Below are 22065 nucleotides of genomic sequence, written 5' to 3'. Positions count from 1 at the left end.
TCAAATGCTTTCTCACTTTTAAAACATCCAGTAAATCTAAAATTTCTCTCTTAGTCAGTGGTCAGTACCCTTATTGTATTTTATTCCCAAAACTCCACAGATTCTCTGCTTCCTCTGTTACCGGCACCCAGAGCTCAAACCCCTCATCCTCTATCAGTTTCTGATGAGTATTCACCTTGCCCTATCCGAAAGTACGTCCCTAGGCCTATGTCTCAACTTTAGCCCTAAATCTGGTGATTTTTCACTTCATCAATACGTAGAAGTTGTTTCTTATTGCAAAAATAAAATGAAGAACCCCGTGATTTGTTTTTTTTTAATGTATTAATTATTTGGGTAAAATCAATTGGTCTTTTTCATTTTGTAGATTCTTTCAGTCATGAGCCTGAGAAATTATATTTTGTCCAATTTAATATTTGGCTGTTAAAAGATAACAGATGGTCCTCTCTGGGACCTTCTGCAACACTAACAAATTTATTTCTTGCACATACAGGGAGGGCTCCGTTGTCTTTTGGAATGTGGAAGATAAAACAGTAAGTCATTCTGCCATATCAAGGGTATAACTTTAGTGGGCTTATGCACTATTTATCTGTGTTTATCTTAGCCCCCAATTTGGTATGAAACATTTGTCTTCAGTTCAGCCTGTGAGACTTGCTCCCCAGCAGTGACATAAAATCCTGGCCCACGTGCAGTTTCAGTCTTTGAGTCATGCTGTCTCCTGGTGTATCTGACAGCTCTGATTCTGCCAGACAGTGGGGAGTATTTGTCAGTTTTTTAATCACATCATCTTGCAAACCTGGGGACCTGCTACCCACTGGTATCATGCTGTTAATTCTTTTGATGTCAGCAGTTTTCAGTATTTTACATTTAAAATGTACATTATTACAGTGATGGATTTAATTATTTACAAGCTTTTTAATTATGCAAATGTTAATTTCACCAGAAGTGGCTTCATCGTAAATAAAAAGTTTTAAATAAATAAAGCTAACTGTTCAACTAAGCTTTTTTTTAAACTGGTTATAATGATACAATTATTTCCCATACCTGTGCATCACTCAAGATATCACTCAAGGTAAAGATGCAGTCATTTATTAATTGAATGATGAGTTGCAGCAATGTATTCTTTGCTTAATAACTCTAAACAGGTTTAGATTTTCTAATTGCACACATTGAGTGAGGATGATAAACCACTAGTCTGTCCAAATCAGTAAAATTATGCTGAGTGGAAATTCTTGGTTGCAGTGATTTTCCACAAATCTAAATAATTCATATAATATTTTGTTATTTATCTGTTGTTTTTGTATGCTGAATTATTTTTATATATGCTGATTATGAAAGAAAACATGCTATTTTTACCAAATTTCATTTGTCATGGCCTCCAATGCCCTGTCCATAGGTGAAACGCACCATGCAGATCTTAGAGCCACATGAGATCCAGCCATATGAAATTGCTTTGGTGCATTGGGAAAATGAGGAAGTTAACTATCGGATTTCAGAGTAAGCGCATGTTACTATTTATATTGATTAGACTGCTTCCAATGTGCATATGAAATTTGAAACCCTATGATGGAAATACTTATATTCTAAAAAAATCAACATGTTATACTTAATGTCCCACATTCATGTCTGCAGACATTTCACTTGGAGCCTTGAAAAGGGTTGCTCGGTCAGACAGGAGTCTCTAAAGTGTTTTAATCAGAGTGCTATTATGTCAGTAGGATCTCAGTGCTTTTAAGTAAATGTAGAAGTGCTTCTGGAACTGCAGCCCAGCTACTCTAACTTGCTATCTAAGTCACAAAGCTTCTGATTGTGTACTGGTGCATGTGAAGGTTAGATCAAGTGCAAGTACTACTTCAGGTAGTCTATCTCCAAGGCATGCCCTACAGGTCCAGGTCTTTAAACTAAGGTGGAACATTGAAAGAAGGACATTGGAAAGGCTAGCCAAGCACAGATATTTCCCAAACCCTTGTAGTAGATCAAGCTGATTAATTGGGAAAGAGAAATGAGAAGGGCTTTCATAAGAAACCCATATCTTCATAGGATCATTAACAAGTGGAATGTAGATCATTTTGTGGGTATGCAGTGATACCCTGTGAGCTTGTTTGCATGCTATTGTGCAGCCATGATGGAAATTATATGGATTTCTATGGCAATATTTAGATGTTGGGTGGGTGCTGCTCCTTTAGTTCCGGGGGTGGGGGGGGGGGGGGGTTAGTGGCATCTGCTGAGTTGTTGGAGAGGACGGGCAATAAGCTTTCCACAAAGTTGATGCTGTAATCCTCCATAATATTGATGACAGGTTTCTAGCGGGCATCCCAGAACATCATGCCAATTGTAGTCTTCACTTCAATCTTCTGCAACACCATTTGCATGCAGTCACGGCTCTGCTTTGAACTGACTCTTACACTACCCTTGCACTTGCCTGCATCAGCCTACCGAGGCTGGTGCCTTGTCATGTGCATACCTCACCTCCAAACTGCTCTCTAATTGTCTGAGGTGTAAATGTTAGACATGGTGGGGAATAGATTTGGAATCGGGTGACGATGTGCCTTTGTCATCACTCTGTTCCTTTGTTGTCTGAACAGGTTGTAGTTCCTGGCTGGCTGAGAGGTAAAAGCCAACGGTAAAAAATTGATAATGGAAAGATATGGTCGGATTGATGATGGTGGTTGGAGCATTTTTACATTGTCGTCAGCCTGGGAATTAGAGGAAGTTATGGAAAGAGGAGTGGCGGGTCCTTGCACACTGATCACTACATGGGCTTCTCAGTGAGGTCAGGATAGATGGAAGATGGGGGCTCCACGGCTTTAGAGGCCAAGCAGAAGACCTCTGTTCTGTATGTTTTAGGGCACGCACTGGGTAGCATGTCAGCACCAAGAGACAAGAGAAAGCACCAGGCTGCGTACTTCTCTCAGTGTCTTGGCAAGAAATTTGAGGGTTTAGCCTGGAAAGTAGAGGAAGCAAGGGTGAGGAAGAAAGCCAGGGAACCGAAGGGGAAGGGAAGACAAAGAGTAAAGGGGAAGGGGGACGAGCACAGTGTGAGGCTGGGACACCCAGTTGAAACTCTCTGTGAACTTTCCTCCTAATCCACTGCCTACACAGCAAATTCTTGTGACATGCAGTTGCTGGTTTCTGCTGAAGTATCACATATGATTCTGTTTTCATTACGAGAAAACAAAACGAAAATATTATCATGCGTATCAAAATTTATTTTCAAATAAATATGGTTGTGAAACTCCTCTGAAGTTGACCAAGAGGGGCACATTTCCTAGGACCTGTGATTGTGAGCATTTATTTGATTTCCTGCTCCACGGGGCTACAGAACAAGATCTATTAATAGGCCACAGATGATTTTAGGAATTTCCATTCGACAACTATCACTAATGATCCACAGGTAAATAATTCAAATTCTTTTACCTCTCAGAAGAAATGCAGCACCTTTACTGAATTTGTTCCAGCATTGTTACAGGCAATGGTTTTTCCACCACAGGGTGACTCAAATTAAAAATCGGCGATACAGATGGCATAGCCATCCATGAGCAATTTTCATTCCCTTGGATCAAAAATAAACTACTGATTGTTTTAATAGAGCAGTGGGGTCAAGGAAAGAGCGTTCACGTCGCGGCTCTGTTTCCACCAATCTTTCCACCACCACGCACAAGAAACGCAAGGCACAAGTGTATGCAGATGCCGAGAAGTGTGTTCAGCTCTAGCTGAACAATTTCTAATCTTGTGATCTTGTGACTCGATAAGAAGAACAGAGCAGCAGGGTACAGTTTCTGCTCAAGAATTAGTTTTATAGTTTGCTGCTTTAGGTATTTTCATTGTTGCCCTTGTTATATTTCTGGTCTGCCAGCAGTTAGGAGTCATCTTCCAGTTACAAAGGGTGGATAATCAGCTTGAATTTTAATTTCCTTTGACATTGACAGACGAGTTAGCCTAAACTCGAATGAATAGGGAACCTCCTCACCAACAGATCGGATTAAAATGTATTTGTCTCAGTTGCTGTTGTGTTTCATAGCAGGGACTTCTCTTTCCCAACGTCCTCTCTCAGAAATAACCCTGATGTCTGCTCACTTTATGCTCTGCATGATACAAGTGGAAGGAAATGACTTATTCCCTTCACTCTTTCCACTTGTATCTTGTAAATTCTCTGGGTACTAGAGAGTCTGACACTTTACATTGTGGAAGGAAATATGGTGTTTGGATTAAGGAAGAATTTCCTTGCACTGAAGATAGACACAAAATGCTGGAGTAATTCAGCGGGTCAGGCAATATCTCTGGAGAAAAGGAATAGGCGATGTTTCAGGTTGGAACTCTTCAGGAGGAGGAGGAGCCATCTTGGTGAACGGCTGCTAGCCGCCGTCCGTTTTAATTCGTTTTTTTAATAGTTTTTAGTGAGTCCTGTTTTTTGTTTGATGGGGATATGGACTTTTTAATGTGGGGGGTAGGTGTAAACTTTATTTCTAGGTCCCTACCTGGTCGGTGTGGCAGCTTTTTCTCCGGGCTGCCCGTCGACCCGTCCTCGTGGCCTACCAGCGGGCTTGGAGCGCCGTTTCCTGGCGGGGACCGCCCAGCACCTCGGCTTCGGTGGCGGCACAGCGCTGGAGTGCTATCGCGGAGCGGTGTGGAGCGGGCGATGCCTTGCCTGGGTCGCCGCGCTGGAGCGAAGCGCTGGAGCTCTGGTGAGCTGGACCGCCGAGAGCAACATCTCCGGGTTGCGGGTCTGCGGAGAGGCGGCGCCGACTTTATCATCGGGAGCCTGGGAGCTCCAAACCGGCGCGGCCTTGTCGGCTTCGGCAGCCGCGGTCTTCAACCAGGAAGCGGCCGTTCCAGGTGGCCCAGCCGCCGAGAGGACTCTCCCGACGCCGGGGCATGACCACCCGGTGAGAACGGCCAGGAACATCGGGCCTCCGTAGAGGCAATTTCGGTGGCCTCAATAGGCCTGACTTCGGGGTGAACTTGGGGTTGGGGACTGGACATTGTGCCTTCCCCCACAGTGGTAACCACTGTGGGGGGATGATTTTTTTTGTCTAATGTAATCCAGTAAGTCTGTGTCCAAGATGGCTGCCGTGAAGAGAGAGTGGACGCTGGCGCGCTTTGGCAGCCGCTGCTCTCTCTTCACACTGTGTTTTTGATTTTCTGTTTTTGGATTGAATTCTGTTTTTAATTTGTGTCTCTGTGATGTCTTTATTACTTATTTTATTCTGATTATATGTTTTTATTCCTATTAATCCATGTAAGGTGTCCTTGAGATGTCTGAAAGGCGTCCCATTAAATAAAACTTATTATTATTATTATTCTTCAAACCTCTTCAGAAGCCTGACGCGAAACGTCGCCTATTCCTTTTCTCCAGAAATGCTGCCTGACCCACTGAGTTACTCCAGCATTTTGTGTCTATCTTCAGTAAAAACCAGCATTTGCAGTTCCTTCCTACACGTTTCCTTGCACTTGTAAGAATGATTTTTTCCAAATTCCATATTGCCCATGTTAATAATTTAGTAAGAGCAATATCATAAAGCAACCTGTTGTGTTCATAAACTAATAAATAACCCATAAATGATCATCGGGACTGGAATTGTAGGTGAACAAAGAAAATATTATGGATGAACAGGCTTCTTGGGATTAGAACACGAGTCATACAGCATGAAACAGGCTCTGCAGCCCAAACTCATCCATGCCATCCAGGATGTTGCATGCAAGCTAGTCCTATTTGCCCATAATTGGCCCATATCCCTCAACCTTTCCTGTGCTTGTACCTGCCCAAGCGTCTTTTAAATGCCGTGATTGTTCCTGCCTCAATTCCATCTCTGGCAGCTCGATCCATACATCCCCCACCCTCTGAATGAAAAGGCTGCCATTCTGGCTCCTATTAATTCCCCAGTCATCTCTTCCCTCTAGTTCTTAATTCCCCAATCCTGGGTAAAATACTCTATCTATTCACCCAATCTATTCCCTTCTTGTTTTTATACACCTCTATAAGATCACCCCTCTGCCTCCTGAGCTCCAAGGAATAAAGTCTTAGCCTGCCCAATCTCTCCCAATAGCTCAGGCTCTGAAGTCCTGGCAACATCCTCGTAAATCTTCTCTGCACTCTTTTCTGCTTAATGGTATATTTCCTGTAGCAAGGCAACCAAAACTGAACATAACACTCCAAGTGCGGCTTCACCAATGTCTGATATAACTGTAACATAATGTCCCAACTTCTACAATCAATTCCCTGATTGATTAAGACCATCATGTAAATAGATGCCTTCACCATTCACTGTGAAGTTCCTGCCCTAATTTGACTGACCAAAATGCAACATCCACACTTTTCTGAATTTAATTTCCAGTAGCAGTTCCTCAGTTCACTTGAGTCCCTCAGTTCACTTGGCTAGTTGATCAAGCACCTATTATAATTTTTGATAACCATCTTCACTGTCATCTTAACTTCATCAACCTCACCACCAATTTTCATCCTGCACTCAAATTTACTTGGACCATCACCGACACCTCCCTCCATTTTCTTGATCTCACAGTCTCCATCACTGACGTCTATTACAAACCCACTGAATCCCACAACTATCTCGACTACACTTCTTCCCACCCTGCAAAGACTCTATCCCCTACTCCCAATTCCTCCGTCTACACCGCATCTGCGCCCAAGATGAGGTGTTCCATACTAGAACATCCGAGATGTCCTCATTCTTTAGGGAACGGGGGTTCCCCTCTCCCATCATAAATGAGGCCCTCACTCGTGTCTCCTCAGTACCCCGCTGCTCAGCCCTTGCTCCCCCTCGTCACAACAGAGTCAGAGTCCCCTAGTCCTTACCTTCCACCCCATCAGCTGTCGCATACAACACATAATCCTCCAAAATTTCCACCACCTCCAACGGGATCCCACCAATTGCCACATTTTCCCATCTCCACCCCCTTCCACCTTCCACAGAGACTGTTCCCTCTGCAACTCCCTGGTTAACTCATCCCTTTCCACACAAACCAGCTCCTCCTGGGGTACCTTCCCCTGCAACCGCAGAAGATGCAATACCTGTCGCTATACCTCCCTCGACTTTGCCCACGAACCCCAACTGTCCTTTCAGGTTAGGCAGAAGTTCACTTGCACCTCCTCCAACCTCATCTACTGTATCCGTTGTTCAAGATGTGGACTCGTATATATCGGCGAGACCAAACGCAGACTGGGCGATTGTTTCGCAGAACACCTTCGCTCAGCCCGCATGAACCAACTTGATCTCCCGGTTGCTGGACACTTTAATTCTCCTTCCCATTCCCACACAGATCTTTCCGTCCTCGGTCTCCTCCATTGTCAGAGTGAGGCTAAAAGCAAATTGGAGGAACAGCATCTCATATTTCGCTTGGGCAGCTTGCAGCCCAGTGGTATGATTATTGATTTCACTCACTTCAGGTAGCCCCAGCATTCCCTCTCTCTCTATCCCTCCCCCAACCAAGTCGCACTAGCTTCTCATTTTCACCCTACAAAATGCTTACAGTGGCCTGTTTCCTTTATCATCGCTACATTTTTGCATCTTTCATTCATTGTTCTTTATCTCTCCACATCACCGTCTATATCTTTTGTTTTCCTTATCCCTAACCAGTCTGAAGAAGGGTCTTGACTCAAAACGTCACCCATTCCTTCTCTCCAGAGATGCTGCCTGTCCTGCTGAGTTACTCCAGCTTTTTGTGTCCATCTTCACTGTCTACAATACTACCTATTTCAGTATCATCTGCAAACTCACTAACCATGCCTTGAATAATCTCATCCAAATCGTTGATATCGATGACAGACAGCAATGGGCCCAACTGAAGCATTTGAGGCATACCACTCGTCACAGCCTCCAGCCGGATTAAACAACTCTCCATCTCTACCCTGTGCTGCCTACCATGAAGACAATTCTGTATCAGTTAACTAGTTCTCCCTGGATCCTATACAATCTAACCTTCCAGAACAGACCACCTTGGAGAATCTTATCAAATGCCTTTCTTAAGTCCATGTAGACTACCTCATCAACATTTTTGGCTATTTCATCAAAGAACTCAATAAAATTTGTGAGTCACAATCTCTCACACACAAAACATGCTGACTATCCAAAACCAACTGGTATCTTTCCAAATGCATGCATAGCTTAGCCATCAGAGGCCTCTCCAGTAAATGTCTTTGCGTAGATGTTAGGCTTACTGGTCTATAGATCCAATGTTTTCTTTGCAGCCCTTCTTCAATAGAGGCAAACAGTAACCACCCAGCATCTTACCCATGTCTAACGATGATTCGTTTATTTCAATCACAATTCCTGCAATTTTTTTCTCTTGCTTCCCACAGTTTCCTTGGATATATTTGATCAGGCCCAGGAGATTTATCTACCTTCATACGTCTTAGGATATCCAGCACCTCCTTGACTATAATAGTTACACACTGAGGTTGGAAATTAAAATATTAAAGTTCATTAAGATCAATCACATTAGTATGAGGGGGTGGTGAATTGGCTAAAGTATGTTAGGAAATTAGATTTAAGTTTGCTGGTAGATATAAAAATGACAGGCACTTTAAAATATTTCATCTTTCAAAATATATAGGATTGAAGAATTATAACTGGGGAAAGTGATCCATCCTTGGATAACTAAAGAGGTTAAATAGTATTAGATTAAAAGGAGCCTGTTACTTTGTGAATCATAATAACCCCAAGGACTGGTAGAGTTTTACAAACCAAAAAGGATAACCTAAAAGCTGCAAAAATGGTTAAAGCTTCTACAACTATGTGAAACTGGAAGAGAGTAGCAAAACAAGTGTTCATATTCTGGATCCGAGCCAGTTATTTGGAGGTAGTAAATGTTACACTAATATCATAATATGATGAAACAGTCAAATGGTGTTTGAAAGATTTTGACAAGTTTTTTTGAGAATGTAATTAATTAATGGTAGCTCTAGGAATTCAGTATATGCAGTGCATATAGTTTTGAAAATGCAGTTACTGTGCCCTCCATAATGTTTGGGACAAAGACCCTTCATTTATTTATTTGCCTCTGTATTCCACAATTTGCGATTTGTAATTGAAAAAAAATCACATGTGTTTAATCATAATCATAATCATACTTTATTAGCCAAGTATGTTTTGCAACATATGAGAATTTTGATTTGCCATACAGTCATACAAATAAAAAGCAACAGGACACACAAAATACATTTTAACATAAACATTCACCACAGTGACTCCTCCACACTCCTCACTGTGATGGAAGGCGAAAAAAGTTCAATCTCTTCCCTTCTTTGTTCTCCTGCGGACCATCAGTCCAGGGTTGTCGGTTAACCCGGCGGGCCAGGCAGAGTTGAGCTGGAGTTAGCACTTCTTCTCCACGCTGGCTGTAAGCCTTTAGCCGCCACTGCTCCGGGCCGGTGTTCCGTCAGTCCAGGGCTGTCTGTTAACCCGGCTGGACAGGCAGAGTTGAGCTGGAGTTAGCGCTTCTTCTCTGTGCTGGCTGTAAGCCTGTGACCACCACTTCCAGGCCTGTGTTCCGTCAGTCCAGGGTCACCCCGGACAGGGAGGGGACGGTCCAGTAACAATTTAACAGCACTTGCAGCGCCGGAGACCCGGGTTCGATCCTGACTATAGATCGAAACGCAGGTCTGTATACACGCAGCAGCTGAGCTGCCGAGAATGTTTATCGCAAATGACCTATGACCTGGGCATGTGCAGTCATAATACCAAACTCGCTTATTGCTCAGGTGTATTTAATTGCCTTCTTATGGCAGGTATAAGAGAGCTCTCAGCACCTAGTCTTTCCACCAGTCTTTCCATCACCTTTGGAAACTTTTATTGCTGTTTATCAACATGAGGACCAAAGTTGTGCCAATGAAAGTCAAATAAGCCATTATGAGACAGAAACAAGAATAAAACTATTAGAAACATCAGCCAAACCTTAGGCTTAACAAAATCAACTGTTTGGTACATCATTAAGAAGAAAGAACGCACTGGTGAGCTTACTAATCACAAAGGGCGAAGGAAGACCTCCATAGCTGATGACAGAAGAATTCTCTCTATAATAAAGAAAAATCCCCAAACAAGTGTCCAACAGATCAGAAACACTCTTCAGAAGTTAGATGTGAATTTGTCACTGCCCGCTGAAGACTTCATGAACAGAAATACAGAGGCTACACTGCAAGATGCCAACCACTGGTTAGCTGCAAAAATAGGATGGCCAGGTTACAGTTTGCCAAGAAGTACTTAAAAGAGCAATCACAGTTCTGGAAAAAGGTCTTGTGGACAGATGAGACGAAGATTAACTTGTATCAGAGTGATGACAAGAGCAAAGTATGGAGGCGAGAAGGAACTGCCCAAGATCCAAAGCATACCACGTCATCTGTGAAACACGGTGATGGGGGTGTTATGGCCTGGACATGTATGGCTGCTGAAGGTACTGGCTCACTTATCTTCATTGATGATACAACTGCTGATGGTAGTAGCATAATTAATTCTGAAGTATATAGACACATCCTATCTGCTCAAGTTCAAACAAATGCCTCAAAACTCATTGGACAGCGGTTCATTCTGCAGTAAGCCAATGATCCTGAACATACTGCTAAAGCAACAAAGGAGTTTTTCAAAGCTAAAAAATTGTCAATTCTTGAGTGGCCAAGTCAATCACCGATTTGAACCCAATTGAGCATGCCTTTTAAATGCTGAAGAGAAAACTGAAGGGGACTAGCCCCCAAAACAAGCATAAGCTAAAGATGGGTGCAATACAGGCCTGGCATAGCATCGCCAGAGAAGACACCCAACAACTGGTAATGTCCATGAATCGCAGACTTCAAGCAGTTATTGCATGCAAAGGATATGCAACAAAATACTAAACATGACTACTTTCATTTACCTGACATTGCTGTGTGCCGAACATTATGGTGCCCTGAAATGGGGGGACTTTGTAAAAACACTGCTGTAATTTCTACATGGTGAAACCACAATGTAAAAAATCTGACAATGTGCACTTTAACCACGTGTGATTTTTTTCTCTATTACAAATTTCAAATTGTGGAGTACAGAGGCAAATAAATAAATGATGGGTCTTTGTCCCAAACATTATGGAGGGCACTGTAATTTGCATAAAACAAAACTCACAGGGTTGGTATTTATTTTATTTAGCGAATGCAAAGTCCTTTAGCCAAGCAGTTGCCTCTTGATCTGCTGTATGAAGGGTGACAAGTCCTCCTTTGAGTCTTTGTTGAGGGCATGCTTCAATGAGGTGTTGCATTGTTTGCTGCTCTCCACAAGCACACCATGGGGTTGGACTGCTGCCCCATTTGTGAAGGCTGGCCAAGCAGGGGCCATGTCCAGTCCTGAATCTATTCAGCGTCGTCCACTGCTTCCTTGGGAGATTGGTGCCAGGGACCGGTAGGGTGGGGTCTGACACCAGATGTTTATTTGGGACGTCCTTGGACTCCCATTCCCTTTTCCAAGCTGATTGGATGGTGAAATCAGCTGGTGGTGGGTTCTTCCAAATTGGTCGTCTAGATGGAAGTCGAGCAGTGGGTGGGTTGAAGATGTCCATGTGAATTGGCAGATGAGGGGAGTTTTTGGTCTTTTGGAGCATCCTTTGAGTGAGGACTACTCGCCGGATGTGTGGATGGGGCTATGTTGGATAGGACAGGGAGCCAGGGGAGTGGTGTTGAGCGGATTGTTCCTGTGATGATCCTCATTGTTGAGTTCAATTGGGTATCCACATGGTGTGTGTGGGATGACCTGGACCAAACAGGGGCACAATATTCGGCTGAAGAAAATGCAAGGGCTAGTGCTGACATGCGCAGTGTGGGGGCTGCTGCCCCCCACTTTGAGCCAGCAAGCTTACTGAGGAGATTGTTTCTGGACTTCACCTTAGCTGCTGTTCTTTTAAGATGTTCCTTGAAGGATAGGGTCCTGTCAAGGGTCACTCCGAGGTAGGTTGGAGTGGGGGCATACTTCAGTTTGGTCCTGCTCAGATAGATGTTTGGTTCTCTTGTGGCTTCTGCATTATGGAGGTGGAACACACTGGAGACCGTTTTTGCTGGGCTTGGTTTTAGGTTGGTATTAAGAAACTATTCGTGATATAGAGAATTGGTTAAATGACAGAAAGTATTGTTGGAAATGTTGGAGTTTGGCAGGCTGATTCGTGTGGATGACTTGGATATATTACAGCCAGTTCTTCAATCTAACTTTACTGATAGTGTAAAGCCGGATGGAAATATGAGAGAGATGATTCTGCAAAGTGATTAAACGAGTGGGCAGAAACATGGCAGGCAAAGTATATTGTGAGAAAATAGAGATTATTCACCCTGATGACGAAATATAGAAACATTATTAAATGGTGAGAAATTAATAAATTAAGTACAGAGAAATCTGGGTGTGCTGGTGTAAAAAGTGCTGGAAGATTATGAGCAAATACAATACGCAATGAATTAGGCACGTGATAATGGCCAATATTATGGTGTATGTTAAGAGTATCAGAGTAAGAAAGATTTGCCATGCACAGCTTTAGTGAGATTACAGTGCAGGGAGTGTGTGTTTTTTTGTCCCCACATGTACGAAATGTACTTGATTTGGAAGTGGTGCAGCACAGACTGATTCTCGGCATTGGGGGTGAGAGGTTGAAATACGAGGAGAGAGTAATTTACACTTAGAGAGTTTAGGATTATCAGACATGATCTCATTGAGATAATGTTTTGTGAGGGAGATTTAGAGCGTAGATTTTGAGTGACAGTTTCCATTGGCTGGGGGGTCCAGAACGAGGGGAAAGATCTCTAGGTAAGAGATCACAGTTTAACATTGAGATGAGAAATTTCTTTACTCAGTGGGTTAATAACATTTGGTATGTGTTATACAGACTGCTATGTTTTTGCAATCACAGAGCATATTTGAGGGTATCAATGGGACTTTGGACAATAAAGAAATCAATTATTATACAGGCAGAGCAGGGATGTTATGAAAAAAGTGGATCCGCATGATCTTATTGAAAGTCAGATCAGTATTAGGCATTATCCTAATTTCTTTAGACACAAAAAGTTGGAGTAACTCAACGGGACAGGTGGCATCTACGGAGAGAAGGAATGAGTGACTTTTGGGTTGAGACCCATTATAAGACTGGTCTTTTGGACTTCCCTTATGAAAGTTCCACTGGCTATAGTTTGTTATTTTTTTGGCTGTGGACATGAGAACAGATTATTTTGGTCCAAGAATAGTTTCCAAAGCCACTCGGGGGAAAACACACACTTACACATGCCAGCATATATTGCAAGTGACAGGAAAATTAATGATGTTGATGGTGAAGAGAATGATCTTAAGCAGAACTCTAATCTCAATCCTTCCTCAGCAACGATCGTCAATGAAATTGGTTACACTGTGTACTTCAATTTTGCACTATTATGGTCCGGTTACCTGTGTTACTTTTTATTAATTTATTGTATTATTGAATATTTGGTTTATTGCATTAATGGGCCTCTGGAGCAGCAGCAAGTAAAAAAAATCATTATTCTGTTCCCAGTACATTTGACAATTAAACATTGATATTGAGATTGCTAAGATTGGTGGACCAATACCAGATGGAATTTGATATCGATAAGTGCCAGGGAGGACTAATAATTGACATGCGCAGTAAATAATAGGGCCCTAGAGAGTACTAACAGAACAGAAGAACCAGGAGTACAATTACAAGGATCCCTCAAGGTGTTTGTTATTCCAGAGCGTGGGCGAGCTTTAAAGGCATGACAGGTAGATAAGTTGTTGATGGAGTACAGGATACTTGCTTTCATCAGTTGGGCCATAATGTATTAGGGGGGCGGTGCAGTGGTAAAGTTGCTGCATTACAGCGCCAGAGACCTGGGTTTGATCCTGACTACAAATGCTGTCTACGGAGTTTGTACATGCTCCCTGTAACCCTGTGAGTTTTTTCCAGGTGCTCCGGTTTCCTTCCACATTCCAAAAGATGTGTAGGTTTGTATGTTAATTGGCTATTGTAAATTGTCCCTAGTGTCGGATAGAACCAGCGTAGGGGTGATTATTGGTTGGCGCAGACTCAGTGGGGCAAAGGGCCTGTTTCCACGCCATGCCTCTAAAGTTGAAACTAAAGCAGGGAGGTTATGGTATAACTATATTAAACATTTTTATGCTATAGCTGGATTAGTGTGTGGAATGTTGATTCCAGCACCATAGGATCAAAATAGCACTGGAGAGGATGCAGATACGATTCACCAGGGTGTTACCTGTGATGGAGTGTTGGGAAGACTGGGTTTATTGTTCCCGGCGTATTGGAGTCTGAAGGGTCACTTCGTAGCTGTGCTACATTCTGGGGGGCATATAATAGGGTAGTCAGTTGGAAACTTTAGAAACCTAGCAGAGATGTATAAGCAATCAGAGATTTAGAGGGACTCCAAGGAAGAACTTTGTCACCCAGAGAGGGTTTGGAATCTGGAATGCACTACCTGAGTTGGTAGTGGAGGCAGGTACTGTCACAATGTACAAGTATCGAGATGAGCACTTGAATCTCAAAGGCATGAAAAGCCCTGGTTCAAGTGCTGCAAAATGGGATTAGTGTAAATTTGTGTAACCATGTTTAGCATGGACAAAAGTTTAGAAAATAAGCAAGTAATATTATTACTGACCACATTTATTTATTTTCTATAGTGGACACTCAAAGCTGCAACGAGGAGAGATTTTATTGAATTCCAATCTTGAACCTGATGAATCTATTTTGGAAAAGTTTGCATTTTCAAATGCACTTTCCTTGTCAGGTGAGATGTATACCTTTTTGATTCTGTGATCCTTGTATATTAGAGGTTATTATAAATATGATAAACCTTTCACAATGCATGAAGTGCTTTTACATTTTCAATCCTTTTTCACACTAAAATGCCTCTGAACTATTTATTGTGGCGATCATTTTCAGAATACATATTTAGCATTCCCCTCAAAGATTATGTCATTTCTAAAATGAGACATATTATTTGCCCTTTTTAATGTTTAGAGAGAATCCAGAACAACAGTAAATTAACTGGATCCTTTACAATCAGTCTCAGTAACTAAGGTATAAAGGGGAAGCTGTTGGGAACAGTTTCACTGTTGTGAAACGGGGTTAAGATCATGAATTTCTTGGTGTTTCTTCAGAATTGGGGCAATCATATAGTTAATGCACAGTTTGGCATTGGAATCATATGGGCTAGTGGGGTTATGCCTTACTAGTTTTTCTTCCCACAAAAACATTAATAAACCAATCATGTTAACAAAAATCTTGCAGCCACTAGGGCTGCCCACAGTTTATCAGATTTGTGAATTTGGTTTCACCTCTTGCCATTTTGCATCTTTAAATACATTCTTCTAATTTAAAAAAAATAGGCAAGTATAGTGCATAGTATGATAAAATGTTGATGCTGCTCTAGTACAACATAAATGTCAAGTTCAGTTCACCATCAGTAATCCACAAGATTATGGTATGCAGATTACTGAAATAATTTACACTTTTTAAAGTTTGTCTTTATATTTTTTGTAGTGAAGCTTGCCATTTGGGAGGTGTCCCTAGATAACTTTGTTGAATCCATTCAGTTTATTCCTGAGGTGAGTAATGTAACAGTTCTCAGCTTTAGATTGAAGCACTACATCATGGATTCACATAAAATGAGCATGGATGGTAGATATTGAGCAATAACATGGGTGTCACAGTCTGCCCTCTCCTCATTCTCATCCACTTCACCTCCCAGTACTTTTCCACCGGTCCCTCCTTCTCCTCACCTGCCTGCCTGCCAGCCAGCCACTCCCCTCTCATCAGCCCAACTCTCCTCACCTGTTGCACTCAGTTGCCTCTGATCACCAATTAACCCGGTATATAGACTCTCCTCACCGTTCACACAGTGCCAGATTGTTCTCAGCATTCATGCAAGACTCTCTAGCGATTTCCTGACTGCCTACACGGATTCGAACCTGCCTGCCCCTCTTCGGAACCCTCGCTCAATCCTGAGCCTCTGAGTACGGTGTACCCATTCCTGTGTTACTACTCTGTGTTACAGTATCGTAATAAAGTTCATTACCAACTATACCTGCCTGATTCTGTGCTGCTATTGGGTCCAAGCTATACCCGTTACAATGGGATAATATTAATACTTGAAGGTGGAAATGTTTTAAGAGATCTTCTAATATATAGGACGTCCTGATATTTTTGCATTTTATCTTTTATTCCACTCTTCAGATGCTAAAAGCTGGAAAACAAGTGAAACTTTCCCGATCTGAAGTCATGCAGAAAATTGGTGAATTATTTGCCTTGAGGTAATAATCTTTAAAATGTCTATTTTAATCAGTAAATAATTAAAGGCTACACAAAACTCTGGAACAACTTATGGTGAGATGTATCCACAATTTCATGAATTTCAAAATTAGATACAAGGATATTTAACAGATGCCTTTCAAGAATCCATAAAAATTATACCTATTAGCATTGCCTTGTCCAAAAATTTCATCATTTTAATCAAGCATGGCTTATCCAATATATCCACGCCGACACCGTCTGGTCACTGAACACCTTTGAGATATACACTCTCGCTGTCCTTTATTCATCTTATAGCTGCCTGACAAAAGATATTTGGTTAGCTAGTCTATGATTCCCTGCTGACCTCTTCTGCATTTCATCGGGATGGAATACAGTATTTCTGTCCTCGTGAGCTGTTCTGGTCCAGCAGTACTTGGAAAAGTATACTTTAATGTGTAGTGTTCTCTTCTCTTTCCAGGAAGGAAACCATTTGGTATGAGGGACTTGTCTTCAACAGTTATTTTATTCACTATTAGTTAGATTGATTTTGCTGAGTGCCCATTCCACCTTAATTTCCTAGGAACATCTGGTGTGTTATCCTCTTATCTCTGAAAGCAATGGCACAAGGTGACTGATTGGCATATTCATCAGGTCTTTATTTTCAGTTGCAATATCAGAGTTGCAATTTTTCAAGAGGTCCATACTTTATCCTGAATGCCTATGATGTCCTAATAAAATGGTACTTTTTATTTTTAATGATGCTTTGCTAGTTGCTGTAACGTATGCAGGTGGGCACATTTTTATTTGAAGCTCATTGCTTTTTCACCTTTTGGTATTCTTTGCATCTTTTTTTTCAGTTGCCAGGATCTGTTAACATTTTTCTCTTTTACTTTCGTGCTTCTATATTTCTTTATTCTTCTGCATCTTTGTTTTTTGAAAAGTATGCTTTTACCCTGTAGGTATAAACCTATTCAGTATCTCCCAATGTTGCTCTTTTGAGCACGTTGCACTCATCTTCTGCTGCAAAGATATAAAGAAAACAAATCAACTATTTGTTGTCACATGCGCATGTTCGGTGAGGTACAGGTACAATCTTGCAGCAGCATCATAGGCACATCGACTCAGACAACACATAAGTTGCACATGACAGCGAAAAGAATAAGATTACAATAACAAGACATTACTGCAAAAACAATGTTAGAAACCAAGTCCATGGTAATGCAAGACGTGATCTGTAATGGTCCTTTGCTGAGGTAGGATTAGGGCCATATACCCTATGAAAGTAGTTGTTATACCTACGAAAGTATTTGATCCTGAATCTGATTGAGTGGGACTTCAAGTTTCTGTACCTCCTGCCCAAAGGTAGATGTGATAGAGGGGTAGAGCCTGGATGGTAGGACTCCTTGATGATCGATAGTCAGTTACTGCCACATGTTGTTCTGCACAGTTTTGCTGAAAACTGTAATTTTATTTGTTGCTTTAATTTGCTCCCTTTAGGACATTATGTTGAGATTGATTATATTAAGATCATTATTAGATAAGGTTAACAGACTCATAGAGTGATACAGTGTGGAAACAGGCCCTTTGGCCCAACTTCCCACATCGGCCAACATGTCCCAGCTACACGTCCCACCTGCCCGCACTTGGCCATATCCCTCCAAACCTGTCCTATCAATTTACCTGTCTAACTGTTTCTTAAACGTTGGGATAGTCCCAGCCTCAACTACTGTACCTCCTCTCTGGCAGCTTGTTCCATACACCCACCACCCGTTGTGTGAAAAAGTTACCCCTCAGATTCCTATTAAATCTTTTCCCCTTCGCCTTGCACCTATGTCCTCTGGTCCTCGATTCCCTACTCTGGGCAAGAGTCTCTGTGCATCTACCCGATTTATTCCTCTCATGATTTTGTACACCTCTATAAGATCACCCCTCATCCTTCTGCGCTTCAAGGAATAGAAACCCAGCCTACTCAACCTCTCCCTATAGCTCACACCCTCTAGTCCTGGCAACATCCTCGTAAATCTTTCCTGAACCATTTTTTAAGCAACCCTTTCAAGATTTTCAAGCTTAACAATATCTTTCCTATAACATGGTGATATCTTTCCTATAACGGTGAATTTGTTCCTATAACATGGTGTTTCTTACAACATACTGTTAGGCTATTAACTAAATCTCGATTATTGTTTAGTGTAATGTGATCCCTTGTTGGAGAATAGTGTTTATGCATACCTACATTTCATGCCTGCCAGCAGGATGTCATGTGCTTAAAACTCCCATTACACCCTTAATTTTGCTTTTATTTCCTAGTGCTATTTGCAGACTTCCTTTATTTCTCTTTGAATAGAAACTATCTGCTGCAAACTCAACAGCAAACGATTAAACATTTTATTGTCACATAATTTTATAGAAATATGCAACGGGTTCCAACATTCAGCTAGAAATAACCAATGTCGAGCTGGGTTCATTTCAAGCATGCAGGTACAGCAGACAGTGAAGAAAGTTAGTGGCTTGTTGGCCTTCATTGTGAGATAATTTGAATTTAGGAGCAAGGAGGTCCTACTGCAGTTGTACAGGGCCCTGGTGAGACTGCACCTGGAGTATTGTGTGCAATTTTGGTATCCTAATTTGAGGAAGGACATTATTGCTATTGAGGGAGTGCAGTGTAGGCTCACCACGTTAATTCCCGGGATGGCAGGACTGACATATGATGAAAGAATGGGTCGACTGGGCTTGTATTCACTAGAATTTTGAAGGATGAGAGGGAATCTTATAAAAACATATAAAATTCTTAAAGGATTGGACACGCTAGATGCAGGAAAAATGTTCCCGATGTTGGGGGCGTCCACAACCAGGGGACACAGTATAAGAATAAGGGGTAGGCCATTTGGGACTGAGATGAGGAAAAACATCTTCACCCAGAGAGTTGTGAATCTGTGGAATTCGCTGCCACAGAAGACAGTGGAGGTCAATTTACTGGATGTTTTCAAGAGAGAGTTAGATTTGGATATTACGGCTAAAGGAATCAAGGGATATGGGGGGAAAATAGAACGGGTACTGATTTTAGATGATCAGCTATGATCATATTGAATGGTGTTGATGGCTTGAAGGGCCGAATGGCCTACTCCTGCACTTATTTTTCTATGTTTAATGGCATTGAAGCTTTGCACCCTTTCACTGAAAATATTAGCTGTTTCCTTAATGATACCTATTACTGAATTTAGCTTGTAAAATCTCGTGAATATTATTATCGCATTCCTCTTTCTTCAAATTATTCTAAATGCAAGATTTTCATAATTGCACAATAAATAAGAATTAAGCAAGATACAGAATAACTTCACCGGCATGTTTAAAGAGATGGAAAAAAAGTGTACGTAATATGTTATTTTATAAGATTTTCATGTTTATTTTCTGGCGGTCTCCAATTGCTTTACAGCCAATTAAATTATTTGAAATGCAGTCGCTTTTGTAAGGTTGGAAATGTGTTATAGAGATTTTGAATTCAGCAAGCTATCGGTATAAAATCTGTTTAAGAAATTAAAATTGAGGGATAAATACTCATAGAGCTATATAACATTGAAATGGGCCCATCTCACATTGTTCATGCTGACTAAATTGGCATACCAAGCGAGTCCCATTTGTCTGCATTTGGCCCTCAGTGCTTTAAACCATCAGAATAACTGATACTATCAGTATATCAGTAACTCCCCTGCTCTTTGAAATAGTACTATTAAATCTTTTAGTTTCACTTGGGAGAGCTGACATGGCCTTGGTGTACTTCTCGTTAAAAAGTTCAGCTCCTTTTGAGAGTGCAACACTCCGTCACTTATTACACTGGTGTGTTAGTCTGGATCTATGATCTGAATCCACAAACTTATTCAGGGAAGTATGCCACGATCACAGCTGCCGTTCACAACTGTGTGGTTACCTGTATGTGGCATTCAGGTTTTTTTTTTTGAGTGTCTCCACACTTGCAGTTGATTTACTACAGCAGGTTTTCTACCCTGATGCCAGTGGATTTATCAGAGTTTCCAGTCTGGAAATGCCAAAGATCTGCCCCGGCACAGCCTTGCAGCAGCAGTAGCTTCTACTGCTCTGCTGACAGGTACCCCAGTGCTGCCTGGCAGCCTCCACATGGAGTCCACGGGGGCAGCGTGAGCCTCTGCAGGCCTCCCACTTCTCAGGCTTGGAAATCTGCCCACTTATGCGTTGAAGTTAAAATGGAAAGTCAGTGGTCAGAGCCAGGACTTACCAACGCGAGCCTGGCCGACTTAGGGGCTGTGGTTGCGGTGCGGCACAACCTCCGACCCGACTTTGGAGGCTCGGCCGCGGGCCAGTGGGCCAGTGGACGACATCATCGGGATCTCGAGTTCTGTTTTCCGGAGCTCCCGCAACTACAGCTGCGTCCGCTGGACTGGAGGACGGCAGCTTCGGCAGCTTCGACCGCCCCGGGCCGCGGAGTTTGAACCGGCCCGTTTGCGGAGCTCGGATTCAGCCTGCGGGACTTACCTACCATCACCCGGCGGGGTCATAACATCGGAGGCTTGGATTGCCTCAGCGCAGAGGGAAAGCAAGGAGGGAAGAGACAATGACTTTGGGACTTTAAACTGTGTTGAGTGCTTGTTATTTATTCTATGTTATGACTGCAGGCTAAACCATATTGTTTGTTTTGTTTTTGTCTTTTGTTTTTACCTTGTTTGGGATGTGTTTATCTTGTGTGGGACTAAAGATGGAAATTAGCCACTGGCTACAATCTTGCATATTACATGCAAATGTTTTATTAATATGCACTGTCCCTAATAAAATCAATTCAAAATCAATTCAATTCAAAGAGAGAAAGATCAGTAGAGCTTTTTATGTCATCGGTTATTTTGGATTGTTTTTAAGTGAGTATTATGTGTGTGTTTAGTCTAATAAAACTTAATGTTTGCCACAAAACATTCAGTAACATTGATTGTATTAACAGCTGTTGAGCCTGAGGATGGGACCTCACGAGTTGCAAAAGCTGTTCTGCTAGTTTGCACTGAAAAGGCTGTTCACCGCACTATACCACGCGGATTTGCTGAGAGTATAGATCCCAGTGTAAAACAGCTTCCTCGTCCAATTTGGCGGAAACAAACAATGAGCCTCGGGGGAGACTTTTGTCTGTCGTGAGACACTGATATTCTCATTGTTCCTCGTATTATGTGTGGCACAGTGGAGCAGCTGGTAGTGTGGCTGCCTCACAGTGCCAGAGACCCGGATTCCATCCTGACCTCGGGTGCTGTCTGTGTAGAGTTTGCACATTCTCCCTGTGACCACATTGGTTTCCTTTGGGTGCTCCGGTTTTCTCCCACATCCCAAGGACATGCAGGTTTGTAGATTAATTGGCCTCTCTTTAACAAACTTGTCCCAAGTGTGGAGGGAGTGGATAAGAAGGTGGGATAATATAGAACAATTATGAACAGTTGGCCAGTGGTTGGCATGGTCTCAGTGGACCAAAGGGCCTGTTTCTATGCTGTATCTCTGAAAACTGAAATGAAGAAATAAATTGATTATAAAAGTAATTTCACTTTGACCCAAACCCAGGCTTTGGGGATGTTAAAAGTCCAGCCTGTTATACTATTTATGACAGCTACCTGTTATCCATTCAGCTAAAATGTAGAAACAAGGAGATAAATTCTCTAATTTTAGGAAACTTCTACTTACACCCTACCCCTCTCTCCCCTTGCAACCTTCATATACCCAAGTCACATTACCAGTCCCACAGTTCTCCAAATTACTTTCCTCGTCAGATCACACCTATTCTAACTAACAATGGGTTTACCAGGCACTGCC

The 22065-nt window shown here is 42.1% G+C and overlaps 1 protein-coding gene across 3 annotated transcripts in view; it reads left to right on the top strand.

The window, feature by feature from the left end:
- Window positions 1–22065, top strand: part of rmnd1 (required for meiotic nuclear division 1 homolog) — a 61170-nt gene that overhangs the window by 28629 nt on the left and 10476 nt on the right. For all 3 annotated transcript variants that reach the window (XM_033026149.1, XM_033026147.1, XM_033026148.1), the window contains 5 exons: window positions 491–530; window positions 1394–1494; window positions 14640–14746; window positions 15502–15566; window positions 16195–16271. In XM_033026149.1, coding sequence (XP_032882040.1) covers window positions 491–530; window positions 1394–1494; window positions 14640–14746; window positions 15502–15566; window positions 16195–16271 — 390 coding nt within the window. The remainder of the gene's footprint in view (window positions 1–490; window positions 531–1393; window positions 1495–14639; window positions 14747–15501; window positions 15567–16194; window positions 16272–22065) is intronic.

The sequence above is a fragment of the Amblyraja radiata genome, chromosome 8 (assembly GCF_010909765.2).
Source record: "Amblyraja radiata isolate CabotCenter1 chromosome 8, sAmbRad1.1.pri, whole genome shotgun sequence".
In the NCBI taxonomy this organism is placed as follows: Eukaryota; Metazoa; Chordata; class Chondrichthyes; order Rajiformes; family Rajidae; genus Amblyraja; species Amblyraja radiata.
Note: the sequence above shows the minus strand (reverse complement) of the source record. Positions and strands in the feature narration are given on the sequence as shown.